At 44.0% G+C, this 26,556-nt stretch overlaps 1 protein-coding gene across 4 annotated transcripts; it reads left to right on the top strand.

The window, feature by feature from the left end:
* The first annotated feature begins 297 nt into the window (after window positions 1-297).
* On the top strand, window positions 298-25,508 carry epc1a (enhancer of polycomb homolog 1 (Drosophila) a). 4 transcript variants are annotated; one of them, XM_053412277.1, is made up of 16 exons: window positions 298-584; window positions 1,295-1,418; window positions 2,794-2,875; window positions 11,027-11,186; window positions 12,833-12,978; window positions 13,430-13,636; window positions 13,744-13,892; window positions 15,299-15,452; window positions 16,622-16,780; window positions 16,978-17,067; window positions 17,296-17,444; window positions 18,516-18,949; window positions 21,923-22,044; window positions 22,383-22,524; window positions 22,959-23,370; window positions 23,889-25,508. In XM_053412277.1, exons 3-16 carry the CDS (start codon window positions 2,813-2,815, stop codon window positions 23,959-23,961), a joined length of 2,460 nt encoding a protein of 819 aa, XP_053268252.1. In that variant the 5' UTR covers window positions 298-584; window positions 1,295-1,418; window positions 2,794-2,812; the 3' UTR covers window positions 23,962-25,508. The 4 variants fall into 4 exon arrangements, with proteins under 4 accessions (XP_053268252.1, XP_053268254.1, XP_053268253.1 ...); XM_053412278.1 differs by lacking the exon at window positions 298-584 and adding an exon at window positions 620-979; XM_053412279.1 differs by lacking the exon at window positions 2,794-2,875.
* The last annotated feature ends 1,048 nt before the right edge of the window (window positions 25,509-26,556 follow it).

Below are 26,556 nucleotides of genomic sequence, written 5' to 3'. Positions count from 1 at the left end.
TTCTTCTTCTCATTGTAGTTATTATAATTATTGTACTTATTATTAATAACATTATTATTATGATTGTTGTTATTAAGGTCGTTCTTCTTCTTCCTAATATTATTATTATTATTAGGGCCCGAGCACTGACAGTGGGAGGCCCTATTGAAATTATTATTATTATTATTATTATTATTATTATTATTATTATTATTCCTGGATGGGCGGGGGGGAATAACCGGGACCAATGAGCTCATCACCTCCCGGAGCTCTCCACAGGTGATTGGTGGCTTTCGCCGTCCAATCAGAACGGTCCTGCAGAGTGTCTTGTGGTCAGTTTCGTGTGTGTGTGTGTTTTTTTTACCGAAGTGTCTAAGTTTTACCTTCATCGTCAGGACGCCTCCTCCTCTTCCTCAGCTTCACTCCCCGTCGGTTCTCAGCGTCTCCATCGATCCGCTGTGACACCACGAGGAGGAAACGTTCATCCTCCTTCTCTTTGGCGACCTGAAGCGAGCTAACGAGCGTTAGCATCGCGCTAGCATGACAACCAGAGGAAGAGCTGCCATCCTCCTCCTCCTCCTCCCCTGTGGCTTCGCTAGCAGCAGGTAAGTTAAAAAAAAACTCCGGCTCCTGCTAATTCATCGCTCACCCCGTGTTTTCTGCGCAGGGACTCGAAAGAGACACGCGTGTGTGATTGCGCACAAGTTGGTGTTGTGTTAAACTGTGTGGCAGCGTGTGTCCGCGCACTGTAAATGGCGCAGGGTCAGGGTAAGTGGGCTAAGCTAGCGTTAGCTCCCAGCTAGCCTCGGTGTCGCTGAGCAAACAGCTGTGTCTGATCTCTGGGCTCCACGGGAATTACGACCCCGCTGAAAGCTGCTCGGTAATCGGCTCCGTGGCGATGCAGGCTCGACGTCCCCCTCCAGATGATGCCGGGATCCGCTGGGGTTTTCTGCCATGTCTTGGATCTTTTTTTTTCTACCCCCTCTCTGCTCCTCCATATGTGGGTTTGTACTAATCTGCACTCGTAGCAACTAAACTTGTTCTACATGATCAAACCCAGTGTGGAGGCAGGGGCGTGTGAATTCATTATAATTGACATTTAACTTGCTAAATAATTAAATATGATCTTGACTGAGTGTATTTTGGAGCAGATTGTCAAATCTTTAGCTCTATATTCCTTTTACTACTGTAACTAAAGGAAAATATTACAAGAAATGCTGGGATATTTCTCATATTGTAAAGTGTAATGTATTTTGACCAGATTAACAATATTTCTTTGATATTAGCCTGTATCTGTTACTGCTCTGTTTCACAGGCCTCCATTATGGTCTTCAGCTGTGAGCCTATTGCTCCCGAACGGATGATGATGATGATCACGCCACCCGGCGACGCCTGGATCAGTCACCCATGCCGACAGGAACCGTCTCCCGGCCCTGCAGGTTATTTGAATTTCCTGTTCCACTCTGATAAAATACTACGATATGTAGTATTTACATATGTTGAGCTCCCGTTTGTCACCACCGGAAAATGTCCGGACAACTGGATCTGGACTTTCACTTGTGAATAACGTAATAAGGAGATTTTTTCTGGGTCAGGCACTTTCACAATACCAGGAAGATGTCCAAAACATTCAGGTGACGGGTGGAGTCTTGGAAAACATGCAGGAGACAGGTTACGACATGTATATTCCACTGCAAAAATCCTACTTCTGTTTACAACATCAGGGTTGGCCTATGTCTGCAGAAGCTTTTGAATCTCGTTATCCAAGCTGATATCTTCTACATGTAGCACACGTCTTTGTGGGCTCACTCAGACATTCTCTGGAGTTTTGATATGGGTTTGGCAGAAAAACTTCCAACAATGTCTGGTCCAACTGACTCTGACATTTGCATTCTAGCATACAATGCCTCGGGATAATTTCAGAAGTTCAGTGCATGTCTGAGAGCAGCTCCTGAGGTAAAAAGCAGGTAGCTAAAAGTTGAGGTTGTGATTTCACAGTGGGGCAAACCCGTAAAACCACCCCTACATATTTATCTTTATCTTTGTATATGCTGATAACTGGTACTCAGACTGATCGGTGTTGGTGTATTGTGCACTCAAAGCACAATACAGGTCACATCCACCCATTCACACTTTCATACAGCAGTGCTTACATGGGCGATTTGTGGGTTCAATGTCTACCCCGTGACACTTTGGCAAACATACCGGAGGAGCCAGGGATGGAACCACCAACCCCCTGATTAGTGAATGACCTGCTCTACTGCCTGAGTCGCAGCCTGCAAACTTTTTACCAGGAGATTTGTTTTATTGATAAGCGAATCATAACTTTTTTTTGTGTCTTTCTAATCAATGGTGCTTGAGTTCTCTTGCAATGCAACTTTATATAATCAGGGATAAAAGACTGATTATTGGACATAATACTTTGAAATATCTTACTCTCATCTTGCAGGCAGCAAGTGGAGCAAGAGTGAGATTATATAAATCGTTTTCATTTTGATTTTTACTTTCTATACTTATGTTTTTCCATTTGACATTATAGGCATGGAGCTGTAATATTAAAAGAACCCTGGTGAGATGATGTGTGCACTGCTCAATGCCTGGGAGCCAGTGTCAATGTCGAGGCATTTGGATACACTAACCAAATTAAAACTATATATTTTTTTTTTTTGCAGGCTACTCGTTGCATTTAAATCAAATGTAAATATACAGTAAAAGTAAACATGTGCAGCAGTTGTAGGCTGAACTATTAAGAATAATACTAAGTAGCATTTCAGTGTGGAGGGATCTCATTATTCACGCTTTGGGCGACTGCAGAAGACGACTGTGCTGATTTATGACGTCCACAAACAAGAAGGCGAGGCAGCTCTGGGATGTCGGTTCACTTGATCACAAGAAGGTGAAGAGTTAACTATTTTGTCATTTTAATGGTCAATTATAATTACTCCATAGCAAAAGTATTGTTAATGGCAAGACACAGAATTACAAAAGAGCATCAGTCATTTACTCCAGGACTTTGCTCTTGTTTATGACTTGATGACCACAAAGTGTGGGGTAGTTTCAGAATGTTCCCTCTGGCTGTATTTGTTTACCTTTTGGTATCTTGCCAATTGTACTGTTTTATTATAAATAACTAAGCTTCACATTATCAGTTTGCAGGCTTTAACGTTAAAGGAAATGCGCTCAATTTCCCCATACCACTTTAAATTTGTTACACAACATTATTTCGTCTCCCTATATACGTGAGGGAACAACTCTGCATACATCAAGACAAAAGGACGGTTAGAGGGAATGTTCACACGCTGTTCCAGCCTTGTCTGAACCTGTCTGACTGGAACATGGAAGTGAAGCACGAGATGACAGTTGCTCTCTGCACCACAGGATGGCGACATTTGCAAAACCACTGAATCTAAATGAAGGAACGTGTCATATGATTTAATTGCATGTTCATTTTAACAAAGGGTATAATTTTGACCTTTTGTGACCTTGGAAAGTTAGGATGAAGAAACTTCTCCGGACTTTAATCGGGGGGGGGGGGGGGGGGTTCGCCGGTAAACATTATTAAATGCTGAGGTGATGCAGTCCGATTGTGTTTTATATTCATTTATGATTAAAATCCACGTAAAAGAATAAATATTGTCCCGGTACATCAGCATCATCCCGGGTTATTACAGGATGAGAACATCCGGAGCCTGGGAAGTTCATCAGCATCCTCCCCCCCCCCACACCACCACCTCTCCTCCTCACCCGCTCTCTCCCTCCCTCCCTTTCTCTCTCACCCCCTACCCCAAGGGCCTCGCGAGCGCGCACGCGTGCGAAACTGCGTGGGAATGGCTGTTGCTGTGATCGAGGGGGTTGGGCCGCTCGCAGAGAGCTGCATGAGTTTGTCATGTCCGCCATGTTGGCCATGGCGTATTGAACCGGGGAGGAACAGCGGAGCCTAGGGGAAAGATAGACCGACAGAGAGCGACCAAGACCCGGGCCTGCCCGGCTCTGATCGCGCTGCTACGGACCCGAGCCTGCCCTCGATCGACCGGCTGACTCCCAGAGACCGCGACAGATTCCTCCATGAGCGCTCGAGGCGGAGCTGCTGTTATTCCGAGCGGATCGAGTAGATTTGTGCTGCATCTCTTCATATAAAAATGAGTAAATTGTCGTTTCGGGCTCGGGCGCTGGATGCTAGCAAGCCTCTGCCCGTCTTCCGCTGCGAGGATTTGCCGGACCTGCACGAATATGCCTCGATCAACCGGGCGGTGCCGCAGATGCCGACCGGGATGGAGAAGGAGGAGGAATCGGTATGTTTTTACATTTGCTGCCCGGCCGCTGCTGCATCTCTTCGGACGTGTTTTCATGTCGACGGGCGCCGCTGTGCCTGCCTGCGCAAGCTTGTGCAAAATGGCGGCCATAGCTGCGCTTTCCTGCACACGACGGCTCTCGACGAATACATGATGTTCCGATCACGTTCCACCGCGGGCGGCGTCGTAAGAACACGACGATTCGATATTTTACTCGCGAGCCCGGTTGTGTTCACTTGTTTCCCCCGAAAGTGCGCTCGACGGCACAAAGGAGTCACGTGACTTTTCTCCGCTCCACCATTTTGTTGACTTTCTCTGTGGCGGCGGCGGAGCGGGCGCAGGCCTCGGCCCCAGCCGGAGCTTCCCCGAGCGGAGGCCAGGGGGAGACACTGAGCCCGCCGCCGCCGCCGCTCTGACAGCTGGGTGCTGCTTGTTGACAGCTCCGGCTCCGCCATGTGTGCGGAGAGCCGGCTGCACTCCGCGCGCCGGGGCAGCGTGTACCGAACCAGCCCTTTATTTAACCAGAGCATGTATCTGCATGTTTGCACAGTCTTGGAATGCGGAAGTGTGAGAAGTTGTGGATGGAGATGGTGTTCGTTTTAAAGGCGGATTTATTCAATTTAGCTGCCTTTGGTTATTGCTGCAGCCACGTTTAGTGTTTGTAGTTATTCATTAATTGCAATAATGGTTCATGCAAAACTTTGCGCCTTGCAGCAGATCAGTGCCTGCGCCTGTAAGCGAGTTGTTTGTGTACAGTTGTGAGTTTAGTGAATACATTTGTGCAGTTTATACATAATAATCACTTTAAACATGGATCTTATGGACGTTTAGTTTATTGCTTAAAGCTGCACTGATCTGCCAATATTTTGGATAATCCTCACTATTATTCCAGTTTTTAAACTAATCTGTTGTAGTTTATTTATTTGCTTTGCAGGGAGATAATTCATTACATAAATGTTTTGTTTGCCTCATGCCTGTGGGAAGATTATATAAACCCATTACTATAAGACCACAGCTTGTCAGGTTGGATAAAGCTCTGGTAATGTATGTGAATTCCCAGCATAAGTAGAAAAGGTTTTGTAAGTAACGCTCCTCATTTGGTTTGTGGCTGTGCTGCTTTGCTGCTTTGCTATGTACTGGATTATTAATGGGACATACTTTTTCATTGTCAGTTGATTGGTGGTTATTGCTTCTGCTTGTGGACGGCGCATTGAGGGGGGGTGTATTATCTGGTGTTTATTACTCGTCCTGGCCCGCTCCACTGATTTCCTCTCGGCACCTCATCAGCAGGAGAGCCCCCCCCGTTTGCAGCCGAGTTGCCTCAGCAGACACAAACACAAGGGAAGCACAGACAGGGGCCTGCAAAGTCAGCAAAAATTCTGCGCTGCCTCCCCTCCAGGCCCTCCCCCCACCTACTGTACACATGCACACAGTGGCATTACATAACAGAGTGACAGAAGAGATAAAGAGGACAGTTTTACTACAAGGCTGTGCATGGCTTAGCTCCCTGACCTACATCCTGTCCAGCAACAATGGAGCGGTGCTGTGTCCGACTGAATGACCACAAGCTGGCTTAAGTGTTATGCTGATTCAAAGAATCAACTAAGCACACCTTGTGCGGCGCTGGTATTGATCTCATTAATATTCATGCATGAGGATGCTCTTTTCTTTTTAAATCCTTCATTGCTGCTGGCTGCAGGGGTTGGCAAAGGGTTGAAAACATGTGGTGTGAGAAATGCTGTCTTACCTGCCTGAAAGATGTAACTGATCAATGTCTGTGCTATCATTGGTTGCAGTGGAACTGGAGACATGGTGCTTCATTAACAAATCAACCTTACGCGATTATGTGTTCTGTCTTCAGACATTTTGTTCCTGCTGCAGTTTGTAGAATCATCGCCATGGTGGTGAATAGTAGGAACATAGTGTCCATATCGTATAATTACGGAGTCTGCAATCATTTTATTTACACAGTTAAATATTCAGAGATTCAGTCCAGCTCGGATGAGCAGGTGAATATTGTGAGGGATCACGAATTTTCGAAAATGACAAAGTAAAGACTAATAGTCATTGAAGGAAGGACATGTGAAGAAATTATACATCTCACAAGTCGGTACATTGTTTGCATTATAATTTTCAGTGCGGAAATTGTGAAGAGGATTATTACATTAATTGAAAAGAAATCAATTACAAGAGTTTTCCGGGAGCGCATCTGTATTTCTAGAGAAATTTGAGTACTCTGCTCCCAGTTGACAGTCTTAACAATGAAAACACAACTTCCTTGGTACTCACAGTAATGAGGACATGCCAAAGTAAGGCAACACACCCACATTAGTTTCATTGCTCCCAACCAGGGTTGTGTGTTTTACTGATTGTATGATGTCATTTTGGTGTTCTGTGGTAGTTCATCAAGGGTAACACTGATTCTCTGTCGAATTATTGATGTTGGAGTAACGTAAATCTTGTCTTCTCTTTGGAATGCAGAGGTAGCTCGTCATGCTGTTTCTTGTCCAGGCTGCTTGTTGGTTTGATAGCATGCGTGCATCTCATCCAGGATTTTAAAACGGGATGTATGCCTTGACTCACAGAGCAGATCGCCACCTCAACACTCCCTGGCCTCACCTCCTGTCGGCTCGGGCTGAAAACACCTACTGAAGGCCACACTTTGTTTCCATGGCGACTTATTTGAATCAACTATTTCTTTCCCTTGGGAACAGTTAATGGAAGGAGCGCGTGGTGCAGTGAAAATAGATTTTCATTTGTCTCCGCTCTATCGGCATCTGTGGCCATGACAAAGCACCGCTGCTGCTGTGAAGTCTCCACAGTCCCAGAACATTTTGTGTAGAAGGGAGGGAAGTGAAAGATGGGTGTTCCTTTTGTGTTTCGGAATGTGTAGTTGGAAGCTACCCTGTAATCAAAGGGTTTGAGAATTTGTCCCCACTGTGCATTCATGAAGAGATAGCATGAGGCAAGTGCATGCATAAGGCCTCTTTTCATGTGTTTTTAATGTGGGGAGAATAAAGACAGCTGAGTCATGTGCATGAACAGACTAATTAGGCTTTTCCAGAAGGAAACGTATAGTAGTGACACTTTAACTTAAATTTGACTTAAAAGAGATTCACGTGATGCGTCCTAGAATAACCTAGTTTATCCATTCCCATGTGCCATTCACAAAAGCCCTTTATCCCTCAATTCCGCAGCAGAGGAAATCCCAGCCTGTGAACCGTAGTTGTGAGGATCACAGCTGCGTAAGATCAGGATATCTCTAGGTCAGAGGGCGGCTCAGGGATACCGGCTGCAATCTGCCAAGCTGATATCCTCTGCAGAAGTGTGCTGTGGCAGGTCTGGCCGGGGCTCAGCCTTAATTGGTTGCTTACACGCACCCTTGATGCAGCTCCGCTTATACCCTAGACTAAGGGTTCGTCAGCATGTCAGACACCGGGGTTCAAAGGGCACATTTTTGGTGAAGGCGTTTGACAAATTACACGAGAACAAATCTTTCACTGCTTCGTTAAACATTGGGTCATATCAGCAGAGAACCTGATGCAGAGGGAGACTCCTTTGTGTTTGTCATCTTGCACAAGCATGGCAAAATGCTGTCATGGAGGGAATGTTTGTAACCAGGAATACACAAGGGGTGGGGATCTCTAGGTACATCACAATTTGGTCTGATGGCCACGATTCAATTACAAAACGGTAACAGATGCATCTGTACATGATACACATCACTGTGACTACTAGAGGTGTGCATCTTCTATAGCCTCATGATTTGTGCTTTAAAGTATTTTAGACTTTTGCTGTGATTACACGTGTGCTTTAGTTTGCCAAATACTTTATCAATTAATAACTCGTCAGAGCTCCACATTGATTTGACATTCTTTCAGTTTAGACTTGTTTTATCTTTAAACCTTAAGTGTATCAGGGTTGTTCCACCTGACCCCTTTGGCAGCATCAAGGTGCTATAAACCTGCTGAATTCATATTTATGTTCCTAGATAAACGGGGCATCGCTTCTTCTGCAACAAAGATGTTTAAAAAATCTCTGCATTGTTTGAAAAACTGCGGAAAAGAACCTGTGTCTGCAGCATGTGTGTCTGCCCGTCTCTGTCTCTCTCTAAAACTGATAACCGCATGTATTCAGTTATTAATCGTTGGTGATGGATCATGATTCCGGATCGTCCAGTCAATTGAACCCTGACGTACTGACCGTGTACGTCTCTTGTGTGTAGCAGATGAACTACGGTGCGCACCTGTTTAAATACGTGTGTCATCAACTCAACTTGTAAATATTTTTAGTGTTTATTGTTAGTTTTAAGTGTGAGCAGGTCAGCGGGAGAGAGGAGGGAAGACACTCAGACAGGAGACTCTGATGCGGTTAAAGTCAACTGGACCTTTTATGTGCGTCTGTCCTCATCCTGAAGCAGCAGTTGTTATAATTATGCAGCAGCGGGACATTGCTAAAAAATCGATTACGTGGTGTCTCTGCATCGATGCAGAGTCGTGCCATGATGCATCGAGACAAATGATTTCAAGTGCTCCTCTGCAACTTTACTGCATTCAAAGCTTACTATTTTCAAGTTAAAGTTGCATGGTCTAGGGCTGGAGAACCACACCATGCAAACGAAGGGATATTTACATGTATGATTACATGAAACTGTTGGCTATTTGCATGTGATTGTGTATTTGTGTGTAAAAGGCGGTGCAGAATTCAGTTTGGCAAGGCGGTCTGAAAACACTGGAACAATCAAAAACAAAATGGCCCGTTTGCATGTGTGAACATTTGTTTTTGGACTTGCATGCCAGCTTAATTTTCTGACAAATTACCAGTTATTTGTGAATAGATGGCAGTATTTTTACATCCCACACTCATTTAGAGCCATCAGCAACCAGGCCTGGCGTCAGTGGGAGACTTGAACACCTTTGCTTTGGTCCCAGGGTCCATCCCTCCATTATTTATACCACTTGTCCTTTGAGGATTCCAGCTGTATCCGGGCGAGAGGTTCACCTGGACAGGCATAGTCCCAGGATCCTCAAGGTTAAATTGGCTATCTTCTAGTTAACACATTAAGCGGTTCTGTTTGTGTATTGATTGTAGAGAATATACAAGGGGCTTGTTGAAAGGCTTTCCAGGGGCAGATGGGTTATCTTAGGACACATGCTGTGTCCTTTCATGCCAGCTCACAGCTCTCAATCGCTTCTCCTGTTACTCCACGAAGAGCTCCTCACGGATTTGGATTATACTTAAGGCTCTAACCACTTAAAACTCCCACACAAATGACGAAGTGTCCAAATTTGAATCATTTTCGGTCAGTGGCAAATCAGCTACACACAGTTTTGCTTTGGTTGATCTTTCTGTTTGCCAGCCACATTTAGTAGGTCATGGAACATTGACCCATGTCTCAATATCTACCCAAGAAACTCGTTGTGGTTAGAGAAATGTGTGTAATGTGAAAAAACAAGTAGGCGTCCTGTTAAAGTCGTTTTTAGAGAAAGATTGGCCTCAGTCAGTTTGACTGGATTGACCATCTGTTGCATCACTTACGGAAAATGGTCAACACTTAAGATCTTTGGTGGCAGTACTCTGTTTTCAGACGTATATCAGCAGTACGGCTGGCGGCTTTAAATCAATATCAAGATTATTTCAAACTTCTAACTCTATTACAACAAATCAACAATTATTTTTTGAGTCTACATCGTTCTGGTCACTCTAACCCTGATGTCCTGACTGTGTGCATCTTGTGTTATGAGGCAGGTGGGATGGAGTGCTAAAAAATGTTGGACTTTTTTCCAATGTGTTAAAATATGTGTCACGAACAAACACTAGGAAAACTTCATCATAGAAAATGTTACAATTAATTTAGCCTCCGCACAGCATAACAATTATGTTGGTATGTTATACAACATCAGATTATATAATGAGAAAACATTCTATGCTTGCATAGTTCAAGAGTCAAACTGACTCATTTGCTTGTTCTGCCAAGTTAGTTAAAAACAAAGTTTTGTTGCTGGAGAAAGTCGCAGGTGTTTCATCTTAACTCTCAGATTATGCCTCAGCTTTCTCTGTAAACTCGTCGGACAGATTGTCTTTCCAACTAACTTTGTTACTTCCTCGAGCAAGAGATGTTGCAAATGAGAAACAGTGAGTCAGCGCTGCGATGGTACGTTTGTGTGCAGGGTTTAAACTGACATGTTTGCCAGGAGGCTCTGGCTTTGAAGCACAATCTCACTGACTGTGACGCTCACTCACTCATAGTGGATTGTCACTACGCTTAGCAATACTCTGTGTGTCTCATGCCCCATTCCAGGCACCGAATCATACAACACCCTTCTTCCAATGACACGTTTCTCTCCAACACAGCAGCGAGAACTGTGACTGTTTCTATTTGCATAGCATCCTATTGCAAAAATACTTTTCTGCCTGCTTCGACAAGTTCATGGTTCAGCACTAATACTAACGAAAGACCAAAAAACAGGGAGCGTCGTTTCCATCTGTTGCGTATTTTGGATTTAACATTTCACAACATTTTCCATCTATTCCCACCCAACAGCTTATTGTCCAAATAAATCATACTGTTAGTCCAGTGAGAACTCTGGACTGTAATCATTTATCTGTGCGTATGAATGTAATGAAGTCAGATGCCAAGATGTCTCTTGGGTGTAAACAACTAAATCAATACAATACTTTCTGAAGAAAGTCTGCAGACCTCCTCAAATTGTAGACCTTGTATTTTAAATGGCTGTTTTCTCTCTGTCTTCCAGGAGCACCATCTCCAGCGGGCCATCTCGGCGCAGCAGGTTTACGGCGAGAAGCGGGACAACATGGTTATCCCGGTCCCGGAGGCAGAGTGCAACATCACGCACTACGAGTCCCTCTACCCCGGGGAGTTCAAGATGCCAAAGCAGCTTATTCACATACAGCGTGAGTAGCAGGCCACTCGCAACAGGGATTAACTTCTTAGCTGTGTGCGTGGTTGGCGAGCACGTGGTGATGTTGCTGTTTGAATGCGGCAGATGTGTTCGGGGGGTTTAGTCTGATGTTTGAGAGACTTGCGTGTTTGAGTTTTTCCGGTTTGAAAGAACAGTTCTGTTTGCGGCTGATGCTTCAATGAAAGAGAACACAACTGGCACGAGTTTCATTAAGACATGATTCTTAATACTGCCTGTCTTGAAAAGCTGTGAGTAAGATGGTTGTTGGCTGTAGTTTCTCTGACAGCAGATGAGTGATGTGAAAGAGTTGAGCCGTCTCCATGGGTGATACAAATTAGGGATTGGTGGAGAAGGAAAAGATAATTGTCCTGGCATGGTGCTCTGTTTAAAACTGAATTTGGCACAGTCGAAATGATAGGTTTGCAACCCAGGTGTTAATTGTAACTAGTGTTATTGTCTAAAGCGTCACGCATCCCCCTCTGCAAATATTTTAAATGCACCGAAATACACTGGTGCCAGCATCTGGACAAAAAGTCTGTTGCTGTATGAAACTTTGATTCTTTAGTTTAACAAAGAATCTTATAGAGAAGTAGTTCTCAGTTTGGACTGCCACTGTCAGATGTGCTGTTTGAATTAACAGGGAAACCTGAGAGACCACTGGAGCAGAATCTTTCACCAGAACCCTGCAGCTCTATTTTTCTCTTACCCAACAGTTTAAATATGGGACAGTGAGTGGGAACGCTGCATACTTTCCGAATGCTTCAGGTTTTGACAGGTTAATATGCTGATTTATGGTTTTGCTCTGACAATGCAGTGAACCTACTTCTTTCGCTCATCCAGGGGTCACAGTAGCTGATGGATTACAGCAGACAGCCACTTGCCCAGTTTTGCTAGACTAATATGTTATAGTCTGGAGAATTTCCAGTCCGCTGCTGGAGATTCTGGCCCGACTGGTAGGGCAAAATAAAAATAAAGTCACAGGGAATATTTATGAGCGAGTGGCTGGTAAAGTTTGCAGCCCGGGTGCTCGTGTTGGTCCTGCAGCACTGCTTTATTGAGTTGGTGAAGCACAGAAGCAAACACAAGCACAGTTATTCATGATAAAATGGTTTAATTTCTGTTTTTTTTAACAACATTTGGCAGGAGTTAAGTTGCTCAATAAAAATCCATCAATATTCAACATAGACGTTTCAGTGTTTGTCTGATATGAAGATTTTCCCTGTGCAGAAATGCATTTTTTTTTTCTATTTGTTTTTTGTGTGTTTTCTATTATTTATTGTTAAACTGAAAATAACAAGCCTCAACTACACATATTTGTCAAATCTTCGACAGCAACATACATGCGTTTATTGACTCTGCTTGAAGTGTACTGCTGCTTAATACAAATGACCATCATAAAATCATGACATGGCATTTGACATTTTTATCTTGGTAGCCACATAATTTATTCAAAATGTGAGTTTGCCTGTGGAGGATTAAATTAAATGTGAAATATCCTGATTACTCAGTCATTCAGGATGGTAGTATTCTGCATGGTGCCTCCTGTAGTCGTGTTTACACAAGTGGAGCTGTGTTTAGTGGAGACAGTCCTTTTCCTGTGTCTGGCTCTCCTGTGACCAACTCTTCTCCCTCTCGCAGCTTTCAGTTTGGATACAGAGCAGCCAGACTACGACCTAGATTCAGAGGATGAGACGTTTGTGAATAAGCTGAAGAAGAAGATGGAAATCACCGCCCTGCAGTTTGAAGAAATGATTGACCGGCTAGAGAAAGGCAGTGGACAACAGGTACTTTTCAGCCTGTGTGCAAGTTCACTAGTTTGCATGGTAGTTGCACAAACACATTACTGTCTTTGTTTCACACAGAATACACAAACCCAAGGTTTCACACTGTGCTTGACTCTGTACTGAATAAATCCTGGTTCTCTTAGGTTATCGGTTAAGACCTTAGTTTCTTTAATAGTTACTGAAAGCTAATGGTTTTCAGGAGCTCTTGTAATATTTAATTTTAATAAAGATTCTTAAATTTATACACCTGTAAACCTTAGTAGGTATGAGTTTATGGGGTATGCCTGGGGCACTACTTCTGTTTTCTTTTCCAGAATTTAATAGCTTGTTTAAAACACCAGGCTTCTCTATTTCATTACTTTTTTATTATACTCGAGGCACCTGAATACTTGTTAGGTTGCTGAGATGCGTAACCCTGCACTAACCTGTTCACTCCTGCCTTGCTCCGCAGCTCGTAACCCTGCAGGAAGCCAAACTACTGCTAAAGGAGGACGACGAGCTGATCAAGGAGGTTTTTGACTACTGGAGCCGCAAGAGGAAAGTCTGCAAGGGTGGCTCCCTTATCCCCAATGTCAAACAGGAGAAGAGGGATGGCTCTAGCACCAGCGACCCCTATGTGGCCTTCCGCCGACGCACGGAGAAGATGCAGACCCGAAAGGTACGAGCCTGTGGCCCGGATAATGAAGAAGACAAATGCTGTTGTACTTGTTGCACGCAGATTTTGGTTTCTCTGCGCACTAGTAATTGGATATGTTGCATTTTTAGAACCGAAAGAATGACGAGGCGTCGTACGAGAAGATGCTGAAGCTGCGCCGGGACCTGAGCCGAGCTGTCACCATCCTGGAGATGATCAAGAGGCGAGAGAAGAGCAAGAGGGAACTGCTGCACCTCACACTGGAGATTGTGGAGAAGAGGTAAGAAAAGAGCAGCGTGTGAAACTGGCCGGGAGAGAGTTTGGCAGCAGTTGTTAAAGTTGTCTGCATTACATCAACTACCATGTGAGGCAACTGGATGCTATTATTTTCACATGTGGATTTGGAATACGAGGAAATTGGTGTTGAAATTATCCGATGGGAAGATGTTCATGAACAGTTTTATTGGGGTAATATTCTGTTGTGCAGCTGTGACCTCACTCTCTTTTTCCAAAGTTGTGTAAGGAATCATTTTTTATAGGTTTGAACAGCTCATCATCTTTGTCCTCTTGAAAATGAGATCGTCACGGTGTCAGGCCTTTGCCCCACGCAGTGTTTTGGAGGGATTATGTGGTTAACTTCCATGTTTGATACGATTTTTGTTTACTCATCAATTTGAAACCCAAAGCTTGTGTCCTCAAGATTGATCATGTAAAGAGTCGACCATAATTTCTGATACGTCAAGCTTCGCTGCTCGTGTTAATTGGGGCCACAGTTATTACACCGTTTTGCATATATAATTAATTTAAAACTCACCCTATTAACTCAGTGGTGTCAGAAACAAATTAGCTCATGGACTCCGGTTGCTGTTATAGTCTTTTTTATTTCCCCCGCAGTCTGTTAGGCACTACAGTGAACTATATGTTTGTCTTATTTTGTGTATTGGATTTTTTTTTTTCTCTATCGACTTCCACTTTGAATTGTTCCTGTTTTCCTCCGCGGAGCCTCAGCGATCCATCTAAACATGACATCCGAATGGAATGAATTTCCTCTGAAAGTAGCTGTCAGTGCGAGCTTAAATTGGACCCTTCTCCTTGAAGTGCTTTTGATTTGTAGTGACATTTCAATTTCCTCTTGTTATCCCCAGCCTGGTTTCTGCCTGCGCATCACTGCCAGTGTTCACTCGCAGATTGGACCGTTCTATTCTCGGTAGATGGCTTCTCTAGACCACTACATGATCTCATGCGGGTGTAGTGGGACCCAGGTCGCAATTTGCCACGCGTCCCACAATTGTGTGTTTTGGCCTGTGTGATGCCCAGAAGTTGTTGTTCTGTTGGTCACAGCTGTGCAGTCATACAGCTGAATATTCAAGTTTAAATTACAATATAATATAAACAGGTTTCTCCATATTTCAGACTTTACAGTAGAGCCTGACGGATTTATCAGTTATCTGAAAAATTGCCTTTCACAAACGTTAGACATCTGTGCTATTGTTTGGCGACGTGCTCAGATATGAAAATGATTACATTACAGAGTAAACAATGCAGAAGAAATGTCATTGTTCTTTTAATATATAGTGATATATAATAAAGGTTCAAAATACAATCAGTCGGGCTCGACTGTGAAGTGAATATTTGTCACTGTTGTGCAGCTACTAAAAGACTCACCTCCTTCTCTCTGTCTGTCAGGAATGTCATGCCAGACTTTGGCAGTGAGGTGATGGCAGAGGCTCTGGCGCAGCGGGCTCTCGTGAAGCCTGTCTACACCATCCCCATCATTCCTCTGTCCAACAGTAACCAGTACAGACATCAGGACCACTTGGACATGAAGGACTACAAGAAGGTAAGGGTCACCCGTCGTCCATAACTCGATGTCCTCCTGCGAGGAACAGTATGGAGAATGAATCCAGCCTCTCAGCTCTGCAGGAGTGTGGGTGTTGGAACAGAATGTCCACACAAGTAGGGGAGATGTTATTGACTTTGCATTTGTCCTTCTACTGAGTCAATTCACATACTGCTATACAGACATTGGCTGAAATGATGAGCTGTATTATGCAGTGTACTGTATCTCACACTGAGCTCAGACTCAATAGGATCTTGGCTGTTTTACTGTTGGAAAAAGTGGTTGATTTTGTGGTTGAGCAACAGTTAATCTATTTTTCAAGTAAGGAAAAACAATGCTTAATGGTTTTTAAAATATCCTATGATTGCACATGCATATCAGAGGAAGAACTTCTACCATGCGCTGGTTGTTCATTTGTTTACCACGTTGTTCGTGTCTGTTAATCAGGGTTATGTCATTTCGGGGGTTGGGTACCAAGTTAATGTGCTGACTCCATCAAATTCAAACACATTTAATGTACGGCTGATTTGTCACATGCCTCCATATTATCCTACTTCATTACACAGCACTACAGTGAACTCTGTGTCACCTCCTCTCATTATAACTTTATTAGCTTCAATGTCCAACAACCCTCCCCCTGCCCGGCCAGGAGGCAACTATCCCCCCCCCCCCTTTCCTCTTTACATTTTCCCCTCTACCAGCTGGTTGACTTTTCCCTTTTGTTTACAGACGCTCATTTTTAGTTTATCTCTGCCCCCCCCTCATCATTCTAGCCCTCATTTCTTCCATTGATTTGACAACGCAGTCCCTTGCCTCCCTGTTTGCTTTGTCCCCTGCGTCTAGAGACTGAATAGAATCAGACTAATCCTAGCGGAGTTGGAGTCTGTTCAGGCAGGGAGGGGTCGTCCCACTGGGGAAGTTGGGGTCAACGGTGGATTGAGGGGGGGGGGGGGGCAGCCATCTGGCTAGGCGGCGGCATCTGGCACGTGCTGCCATCTGCATATCAATGCCTCTTTTACTCGCTGTTGTTTCTACACACGCCGCAGCCGTGCGTAGACCACCAACACTGGACTACCACCAACAGAATGTCGTTGCAACTTGAAATGCCTTTTTAATTATGCAGTCTGCAGCGCAAACATTTCATCACTGTCTCCCTTCCATCCTCACAGCCGGAGAAGACAGAGGCCGTACGAACCAAAAGGAAATATGAAAAGAAACCCAAGATCCCTCCTCTTTCAACACCGCAACATTCAGGGCCCTCTGTGTTCAATCCCAAGGACCTCAACCAGTACGATTTCCCCAGCTCAGACGAAGAACCATTCTCACAGGTAACGAGATTTTGTTTCCGACATGTGTGAATGATTCATCTATGCTTGTGATGTGGTTTCATTACAATATTTATATAGATTCAAAACAAAAGGAGTGAAGCTGTTTATCACCCAGACAATATTGACTGTTCTGATCATATCTAGTGTTTCAAAGAACATTATTCTCTTGATTTACTGGAGTTGTTTTTATTGTGCAGATCCATTCAGGTTCCTCGGAGGCAGAAGAGGAGAATGACCCAGATGGCTGCTACGCGTTCAGGAGGAAGGCCGGCTGTCAGTACTACGCTGTGAGTGCCCTCCTGTGACTCCCATGCTTCTATTTATAGTGCCAACAGCAGGCTGACCAGTCTGGCTGCCCTGGCTGTTAGTCTTCCACTCTCTGCTGGACAACACAATCCAATAATAAAGGATCCCCTTTTTCTTTTTCATTTTTTTATCCGCTCAGTTAACTTTAATATCTGCTGCCTGTTCCCTCTTTTTTTCTTTCTCTGCCTCTCCTCTCCATCTTCCTCCAGTCTCGTCCAGCCAAGACCGGCAACTGGCCCTGGGTAAGCCCGTCAGAGGGCGGGCTCGGCGACCCACGCTTCCGCTTCTGTCTGACGTCGCTGAACACGCCGCGGCGCTGCATAGGTTTGGCACGGCGCCGTTCGGGAAGAGGGGGCAGGTGAGTTCAGTCCGGCTGAATGGTTTACCTCTTACTTGATAAGATTTGATCAGTGAAACTTGGAACCTTCTGAGAGTACACAGGCGAAATGGAAGTAGATTGTTTCCAGGGCCTAAACGAACTAAATTATTAACAGTGAAAAGTGTTTTGTGAAGTTTTTAAAACATAATTTCACCTCTTCGGAGTAGCTGCTCATGTGCAATTTACATTAAATATGTCTTATACCTAAGTCTATAAATTAAGTCAAGAAATGGATGTCTGAGAAATACTAGAAGTATGAAATTAAATGTGTAGGAATGCTGCCAATATCAATACTGAGCCGGGGAAAGTCAGCCAAGTGTTGGCTGTAGCTGCCGAGGTTGTTTACCATAGCAGCTCTTTGGCAGTTTACCAGAGATCATTTGGCGGGCACATTCGATGATAAATAACCCAGCTGGCTGATAAAATGATGAACACGGCCCTTTCAGTTCAGGATTCACCTGCCACAATGGCCTGTAGACAATTTAGAAAACCTAGCCTCCGCTGAGTTTAAACAGCGGCGTGTCCCGCAGCTTTGTCTGCTCTCTCCTCAGTAATTACACAGACGAGTGAGTAAAGCACAGTGACTGGAGGAGATAACAATTGGCAGATTTTTAGTCGCCCAATGATATAAGATCAGTATAAGTTGATCAGGCTCTGATTATAATGTAGCCTTTCTGCTAGCACCAACCTTAGATAGATTGCCCCTACTAATGGAAAGTCTGGAGTCTTTTCTGGGTTTTAAAAAACATTACAGCCGCACGTGGCTGTGAACTAGAGTCATGTTCCATTACAGAAGTCGTCTGCTCTTGATAAAATTGCATGCGTTTGTCATACCATGCTATATTTGGTACTGGCCCACTGGGCGTTTTAATTATACAGCGGGTATGTGTGGAATAGCCAGACTTGTGCTATGGTCCAGACATAACTGAAGGATGTTGATGTTGTAATGCACTGATGAAGGCTACACAGTGTTTTACATTTCATCAAACCTCAAACGACTTGTGGTCACTGTTGAGGATGTGTTGTGCTCATTCCTGGTTTGTGTTTCAGGGTTTTGTTGGACCGAGCGCACACAGATCTAGACAACATCTGTCAGAGCCTGGACTCTGACCCGGAGCCAGAACCACTCACCTCACCACTTCCAAGCTCTCCGCTCCGCAACTCTAACGCCAGTACCTCAGAAACCAATACCTCGGACCCAGCCAGCTCCTCCCACCTTCCCACCTCTTCATCGCCCCGGACGTCTCCGTTATCATCGTCATCATCAACACCAATGGACCTCAGCCAGATTCTTTTGAACATTAAATCTAGCCGCTGGAGGCACTTCAGACCACGGACGCTATCCCATCACCCCTTGGGTGGAGGAGACTTGTCTCGCAGAGGATTTAGGGATTGTAGCCGGACAGTTTCAGGACTAACCAGGACCTTGTCTGGAGGATCCAGCTCCCAGAACCGCACCGGCTCTGCCCCCACCCCAGTCAATGGTGAGTCAGTAGTTTCCTCTTTTATGCAGCTTGGTGTTTTCTTATGTCTTTGGTTTTGTACGTGTAAAAGTTTCACAGCCAAGTATTTGTATTGGTCCAGAACAGTTCATTTTATCGCTTTATTGCATTTCTTTGAATCACAAGGAGCTCATTCTATAAAGTTAAGATGTCATTCTACAAGGTTAGTGATTCTGGCAGTCATTTCTTGGAGTAAATTCAACAAAAGCCCAATTGTCCTTTGTGTGCTCGCTGCTGTAATTAAAGAAGGAGTTGAATTCAGGCCAAACATCAGTCAGAAAAACAATTTTCCTTCAGTTCATTTTGCAACTGTTATCTGAAGTCAACATCCATCTTCAACTAACTGGAGACCTTTTTATTTTTGTGGGAGTGTTGTCTGAAGTCTTCAGTGTCACTTTTTGGTTTCAGCCTGCTCTGAGGTTGTCTTGTTGTTTTTATTAATGTTTTAATTCATAATCCTGGACAGCAATTCACATTCTGATCTGGTAACACTGCATTCTGTATTATCTATTGCCTGCTACTCGGTATTAATGCGTTATTGCTGCGAATACGGATACCATTACTGACCATTGTTTTGGTATATGTAATTTTATTTATCATTAACAACAGACATCTTGGGATGTGTGTGTGCTGGTGTAAACAGGAAGTAGATTGTGTACTTCACACCAGGTTGTTCACTTGTAGAAAAGACTACAAATGAGAAACAACAATAGTATAATAAGTAAGAAAATGAATTACTTTTCTCGGACAGACACTGAGGTGGGGCTTGAAGTATTCACAACGTGTTGCCTTCATTGACCTGGAATTTGTAGATGATTGTAAACTCTGGTTTAGCGTGGACATGGGTCGTACTCGTAGAAACAGTGATGCGTTTCTAAACTAACACTAACAGTGTGGATGTACCCCTACTACAAAACGGCTAATTGGAGAATGGCCTTTGTGGTGTGCAGGGGGAGGAATGTAATGGAAAAACCTCTCCATGCATAACGTTATATGAAGTGCCGTTGTTTTGATTTTCATGCATCTCGAGTTATGAGGAGAAAAAATGAAAGTTTGGGTTTTAAAGCCAGACGACTGAGCTGAGTGGCGTTTGGTTCGAGGCTTGCTGCTTCTCTTGGGCAACACTTTCTGATGAGGTGGCTCAAAGGTAGATTGCTCTGCTCCGTGCTGCTGTGGAATCACATGAACTCTCTGCTTTCAGACCCTCGTTCCACATCATGTTAAATGAGTTACTGCTCCTGTGACTTGGGGGAGTCGATCAGAACTGCTGTTGTATAAATAGATGTGAGAGAGGTGTGGGACAGAGCTAGAGAACGCACAAGGTGGGGGAATATAAGCTATTTAGGTTTGGTCATATATCTGTTCTCCAAACGTCCAGAGTGTGGATACTCGAAGGATAAATGGATGTCAGCATTAGGCCGCAACTCTGGATATTCTACACTAATCTTAGCAGTCTGACTCTATGATAATGCAATTTGAATTAAATAAACATTTGTTTATCTTTGTCTTGCTTCAAACCTACTGTTTTACTTTGTGGTCACCGCTGTGTGACAGTAGATACTGACCAATCTTGGTGAAGGTTCCTGGTTTTGGAATTTGTGCCTGTGGGAATCGAGAAATGATTTGCAAAGGCCTGAGGTTTTTAATCTTTGTGATGAATGCTTTAAATTGAAAAAAATAATAAATGCATTCCACCCTGAGGGTTCATTCATTCATTAAAATCTGAAATTGAAGAAAACATTTATGAAATGTGATAATTTGTTGAGTGATGAAATGCAGGTTGCTTTGTTTGGGCGCTTTTCTAGAAAAAAAAACTATTTATCTCAAATTCAGGAGCTTAGTATTTTTATAAAGAATAAACCTCCATTAATCTGACCAGATATTTGATATACCACATTGCTATTGACAGTTTTGAATGAAATCTTGAATCTCATTTAGTGCAGATTTGAACATTTTAACCGTTTCTTATTGTTTATTCTGAGTCTTTCAGTTTTACCATCGTCGTATGAAGACGTGTGCAACCTTACAGTCTGTAGTGCTGCAACGATAAGTCAATGAGTCTATTGATACAACAGTTTTAAAACAGTCTGCTTTGATACCTAAATAGATTTTCAGCAAACAATCCCAAACCTTCTCTGGCTCCAGCTTCTCATGAGTGTTTGATCCGTGTCTCTTTTCATGTGTGAAAGTAAACTGAGCATCTGGCTTGTAAAATAAAACAAATCAATGTAAAGACTTGAACTGACAGAAACTGCATTTATTAGTACGTTTGTATATAGACAAATTGAAGGAGCAGATAAAGGAATGATAATCTATATTTGCAGCCCTGTTTGGTTCTGGCTTGATTCTTCTTCTCACAAAATGAATAGACGTCTCCTGATCGCTCTAGTACGTGCACCGCAGGTTGAATACCTTGTATTAAAGCGGTAGAGTCAGCTCTCAGGAGTATAAACCATTTTAACTGACTTTGTTTTTGCCGTTAAACTGGACTTTCTTTCCTTGAACCCCGAAGCAACACTCCCACACCAAATAGACCAGTGTGTTGTCATGCCACAATGCTCCTGCTCTCTGAAAGCTCCCAGAGGAGCTTTGCTTTTGTACAGACTTACTGTAAATCAGTATGTGCCAATGTCTGCTATTTCGGCTATTTCCATTTAAAAGCACTGTTGGATGATGTTGCTTGAGAATGTGAATCATCATTTTTACTTTCTGTTTTTTAAAGGCTAAATGCTCATTGTTCCACATCACTGAATAAATGGGGAAGGGTCCACTTGTGTAGCTTCATGTATAACAGCTTCTTGAACTGGCCTTCAAAAGCATGCAAGTCCAACCAGACACGTCAAGTTTGTTAATGTGTCCGAAAGTCTGGACTAAAGTTTCAGTTGAACGCAACAACGTGCACAACTTTCCCAAATCCTGCCTCAGACTGGAGCGTCTTCTCCTTCCTGTCCACAGTGTTCACGGCTGAGCAGTACCAGCAGCACCAGGAGCAGCTGGCCCTCATGCAGAAGCAGCAGCTGGAGCAGAGTCAAAAGCAGCAACAAGCCAACAACCCTGCAACAGCCACCAAGACACAGGTCAGTGAGGATTCCCAGGTGTCGATATCTTTACACGGGTCAGCATCTGATTTGTGTGCACCTACGTTTATTGACCGGGTCGTGTCCCGAGTCCTGAATAGAGGCTCACAAGCCAGAGCTCTCCCAGATATGGAAATCATTTTAGAGTTGAAGGTCAGTTCACCCATCCTTAAGGAAACAGGAGACATCCTCGTTCCCACGAGCAGTATTCATACCACTGGTGGTTCCTGTTTGCCAGCAGAAATGCAGAGCTCAGCAGCTTGATACAGTTTAAACAGAGCAGCCAAAGTCTCTGGCACAGACCCTCATGTTTTCCTCCCTCCCCGGTTTCCATCCAGGCACTTGTGTCCAAGACGTTGGACCAGGCCAGCGCCCAGTTCGCTGCTTCAGCCCTCGTCACCACGGACCAGCTGCTGGCCTTCAAGTCCAAAGAGGAGCTGGTGCTGGCGAGTGGAGTCAACGGGGTCCTGGCAGGCGCAGGTGAGAGCCGCTTCTTCTATTATCGACTTCATTACACTTGTACCCGAAACTTTAAATACAAAAAAAGTAATAAAACTTGATTGAAACCTTAAAACTGTATTTAAGTGGTTGATGTAGAATACTTTTTGAACCCATTATTGCCCCGGGATCACTTGTCTCTTCCCCTTGTGTGTGAACCAAGGTGGGAAAACCATTGAAGGCACTTAACAATATAATGCAGCCCATTACAACAGCTCGGAAAATTACCACGAAGTTTCATCATCACTCAAGCAATGTCAACAAAAACAGATCATTATCAGTTTCACAGACGCAGCGTTTGTTGCAGCATGTTGTGATAGATTCATTAGACTCGGTTGTGCTTCGTTCAGATTCCTGTGGCGTCCCGTCTGTTTTTTTCCATTTGCACTCAAAAGCTCTTTTCTCTGTTCAAACAGGCGTTTTCAAAGGTTTGCACCTCTCCAGCACAACTGCAGCCCTTCACCAGACCAACCAGTCGACACACAGCGCCACCTCCGCAGCCCCGACTTTCCTCCAGCCCTCTGCTAACTCGGCCACGCCCTCTCCAGCCAACGCCGTCCCCACCTCCCTCACCTCCACCCCCAGCGCCCACGCAGCGGCGGCGCTCGGGCTCCTGGGGTGCAGCGCTGCCAACGCCACCCCCGCCACCACTCAGGTCCTCATCGGGAACAACATCTGTCTGAGCGTGCCGTCGGCCGCCAGTCTGGCCGGACGCCACATCCCCCGGACCCTCGGCAACGTGCCGCCCTCTGCCTTAAAGCTGTCCGCCGCCACCAACCTGCAGATGCCCAAAGTCTCCGGAGCGTCGTCCATGGACATGGGCTCAAGGTGAGACCCGAATGCAGCAGCACATTATCATAGAGTTAGTTTTCATTGCTACAGTCAAAAACCCATTAGCTTAGCATCAAGATAAGAAACACAGAAAAATAATGCAAATAGTGTTGCACCAGAACTGAAGCTACAGAGCCTGAAAGCCTCCAGCGACCAGATGATGTTTCAGACTCACAAAGAACAAGAATGTTGTTTATACATAATGTGCAAACCCAGAAAGGAATATTTTGTATATTTCTGTTGCTGCAGCAGCACCAGATAAGTTTGTATATAAATATGTGTCAGGATAATCAGAAGTAAATCCTTTGCATTAATAAAACAATCCCTGGTTTAAGGATCAGCTGGAGCCGGCAGATCTCGTGTAAAACGCAGCGTCTGCCAGAGACTGAGAATCCACACGAGAGACGTGACATCACAGCTCTTCAGGAGCTCCACACAGAACAGATCTGTGACAGTGGAAGAAACAACAAGGCAGCAGGGTGGTTGATCTCTCCTTCTTTTCCTGTCCTCCGCAGGGATAATCATGACGAAGACAAGCCAGCACTGAACAGTATAGCAGACAACACAGTGGCCATGGAGGTGACGTAGTAGCGGTGCAGTGAAGAGTCCACTCTTTAGGTGCTGTGCATCGTAGCATCGGGAATGCAAAGGGACAGCAGGACTCTGGTGCAGACTGACAGGACGACGGGCGACTGCGGCCGCTCGCTTGCAATTCTCATCTCTCATACTTTTTAACCTTTTTTTGTTTTTTTTGTTACTGTTAAAAGTAAAAGATTGACATCTGTAAATTATGAATATGGCAAAAATTATGATCTGTACAGTAACTACATATTTGTAATATCCCCTGTATATATATTACTTGAATACAGAACTGTCCATTTGTGATGTTTTGCACTTGGGAGTCAAACTTAAAGGAAAAAAAAATACGAGCCAAGTATCTTGTGGCGAGTGTGAGAGATGTGGGAGTTGTATAGAGAGGAGTTTTATCACATGTGCATGGTGCGGAGCCTGCTGTTTTTATCTATTTATTGTGCTGTGTTTACAGTTTTTTTGTTTTTTGGTTTGTTTTTGTTTTTTTTATTTGTACACTGTACCTTTGTTGGTTCATGTGCTGTAGTAAATGTTAGGTAGCTACGGACTCCTGGGTATTTTTGTATATTGTGAACACAAAGCAGGTCCCTCCCCCTTCACACAAACACATACACATTTACTTTGGGTCCCTGTGCTTCTCTCTGTCAATCATGTGAAAATCAATGTTGACATAAATACAGACCAGGAGAGCCAGGAGGAGGAGGAAGAGGAGGAGGAAGAGGAGGAGATGTGACTATGGGAGTTTTCATCAGCATTGTCCCAACCACAAGTAACAAAACAGGGATGAAGTCTCTTCCCAGAAGCCTTTGCTGCTTCTGATTAAAGCACTATTTTTTTTGTCGTGATGATTTTGTTCATGGTTTTTGATAAATATCCTAATGCTGCTTTTGTATTTTGTTTTCAAAGGGGTCGTCCTTTTCATGCAAGCGGAGTCTCCCCCTTTTTTCTATTTGTTTTATCCCACAAATGTTTTTGTAAAACAAAAAAATGAGTTATTTTTGTAATTTTTTTTTCTCTCGTTCTTGTGGTAAACTTGATTGTAAGCTATTCGTTTATTGAAAGACTTCATTCATTTGTTGATTTGTTACTTGTTCATGCATAGGTGATAAGGGAGGTGAATGGGCAGTGATCGCTGTACGTGTTTCATCATTCCAGTTTTTAAAAACAAAAAATGCTAATGACGGGGGACGGGGGGGCTGTGAGAGAACGACACATTTTCTCTCCTCTCTTTCCCCTTTTTCTTTATTCTATTTTTTTTTTTTCTCTTTGAAAAAAGAATCTCCAGACGGCTGCAAGGCCAAAAACCACAAGTATTGGGTGCCTTCCTTTGGGGAATTTAATGTTCTCTCTTCTGTGAAGAGTTAGGCACAAAGGCAGCATTACTTAGTAGTGCTTCTCGTCTTTGTCAGAATCTGAATGCCCAGTCCAATGGCAGGATATATCCTTGAGGTTTACTTGTCCCACCTGGAGGCTGAAAAGACTAAAAAAATGTGACAGAACTCTCACTAAAATAAGACAATAAAGCCCAGGGCATTAAATGTGAATTGTTTGGACTCTGGCGTCTCCTTATCCAAGTGTGTGTATGTCTGTGATTGTGTGTGATTGTGTGTTCTCTCAGAAGCATCAGGAACTTTAAATAGAGTTAATGTGAAGCTGCTGCCTCCAGCTACACATTCAGCATAAACACATGAGAATGATCCTCATCTAATTCTCACAACAAAGGCAAAGCAGAGGCAAACAAATTCTTCTCTGCTCGTTCGAAAACGGGATAAATTTGTAGTTTTAAGTCTTGAAAGTCCTTCACTCCAAAACTTTTCTTTACCAAAGAAACTGATGAAAACAGACGAAATGAAAGTGACTTCCTCACAGCTCAGGGAGAACAGGAAGGAGTAATAACTTCCTGCTCGGTTGACTCTGGCGCTGCGTGCCTCACTCGCACACACACACACACACACACACTTTGCCCTGCGTCAGTGTTCCAACAGAAAGCAACACACATTCCCTGAAGCAACTCAGTTGTATAGATATCACTTTCTCATCAGTGGCCAAATTACTCCCGAGTTTTTCAATCTGGCCGTGCTGGGCCGCTGCCAGCTGCACTCACACACACATTGTTTACGTTGTGGAGAAGAGATCAGTCAGCAGGACGACACGTGGCCCAGCTCGGTCCTTCGGGGGCGGGGGGGGGGGGGGGGGGGGATGTTGGAGGGCGTTACTCCTGCCGCTCTCTCATTAATACACTGACTGATTTCAGGTCTGCACCAAGAGTCAAACTGTTTTTCTCATCAGCTTCTCCGGGTGTTAACTGCAGTTTTGTGGCCGAGATAAATCAGCGACGGAGGAAAAGAAGAAACTTCTGGATTTCTTTTTGGTTTCTCATTAAATTCACAGCACATTTTTTCCCCCAAATTGACTCATGTGCATGAAAGAATCATCTCGGGTGAAGAATTTAGTCTGTAGCTGAAACCCTGTGTGAGTTCAGGTTTTGTTTCTTTCACTGCCAAATTATCACCTAGTATTATTATAGAGATCCACAGCGTAGTTCCAAAATCCAATTCATTTTCTGAGGAGAGATTTTGATTATCAGCCATA

The sequence above is a fragment of the Pleuronectes platessa genome, chromosome 20 (assembly GCF_947347685.1).
Source record: "Pleuronectes platessa chromosome 20, fPlePla1.1, whole genome shotgun sequence".
Classification (NCBI taxonomy): domain Eukaryota; kingdom Metazoa; phylum Chordata; class Actinopteri; order Pleuronectiformes; family Pleuronectidae; genus Pleuronectes; species Pleuronectes platessa.
This window is presented reverse-complemented; position numbering and strand designations above follow the sequence as displayed.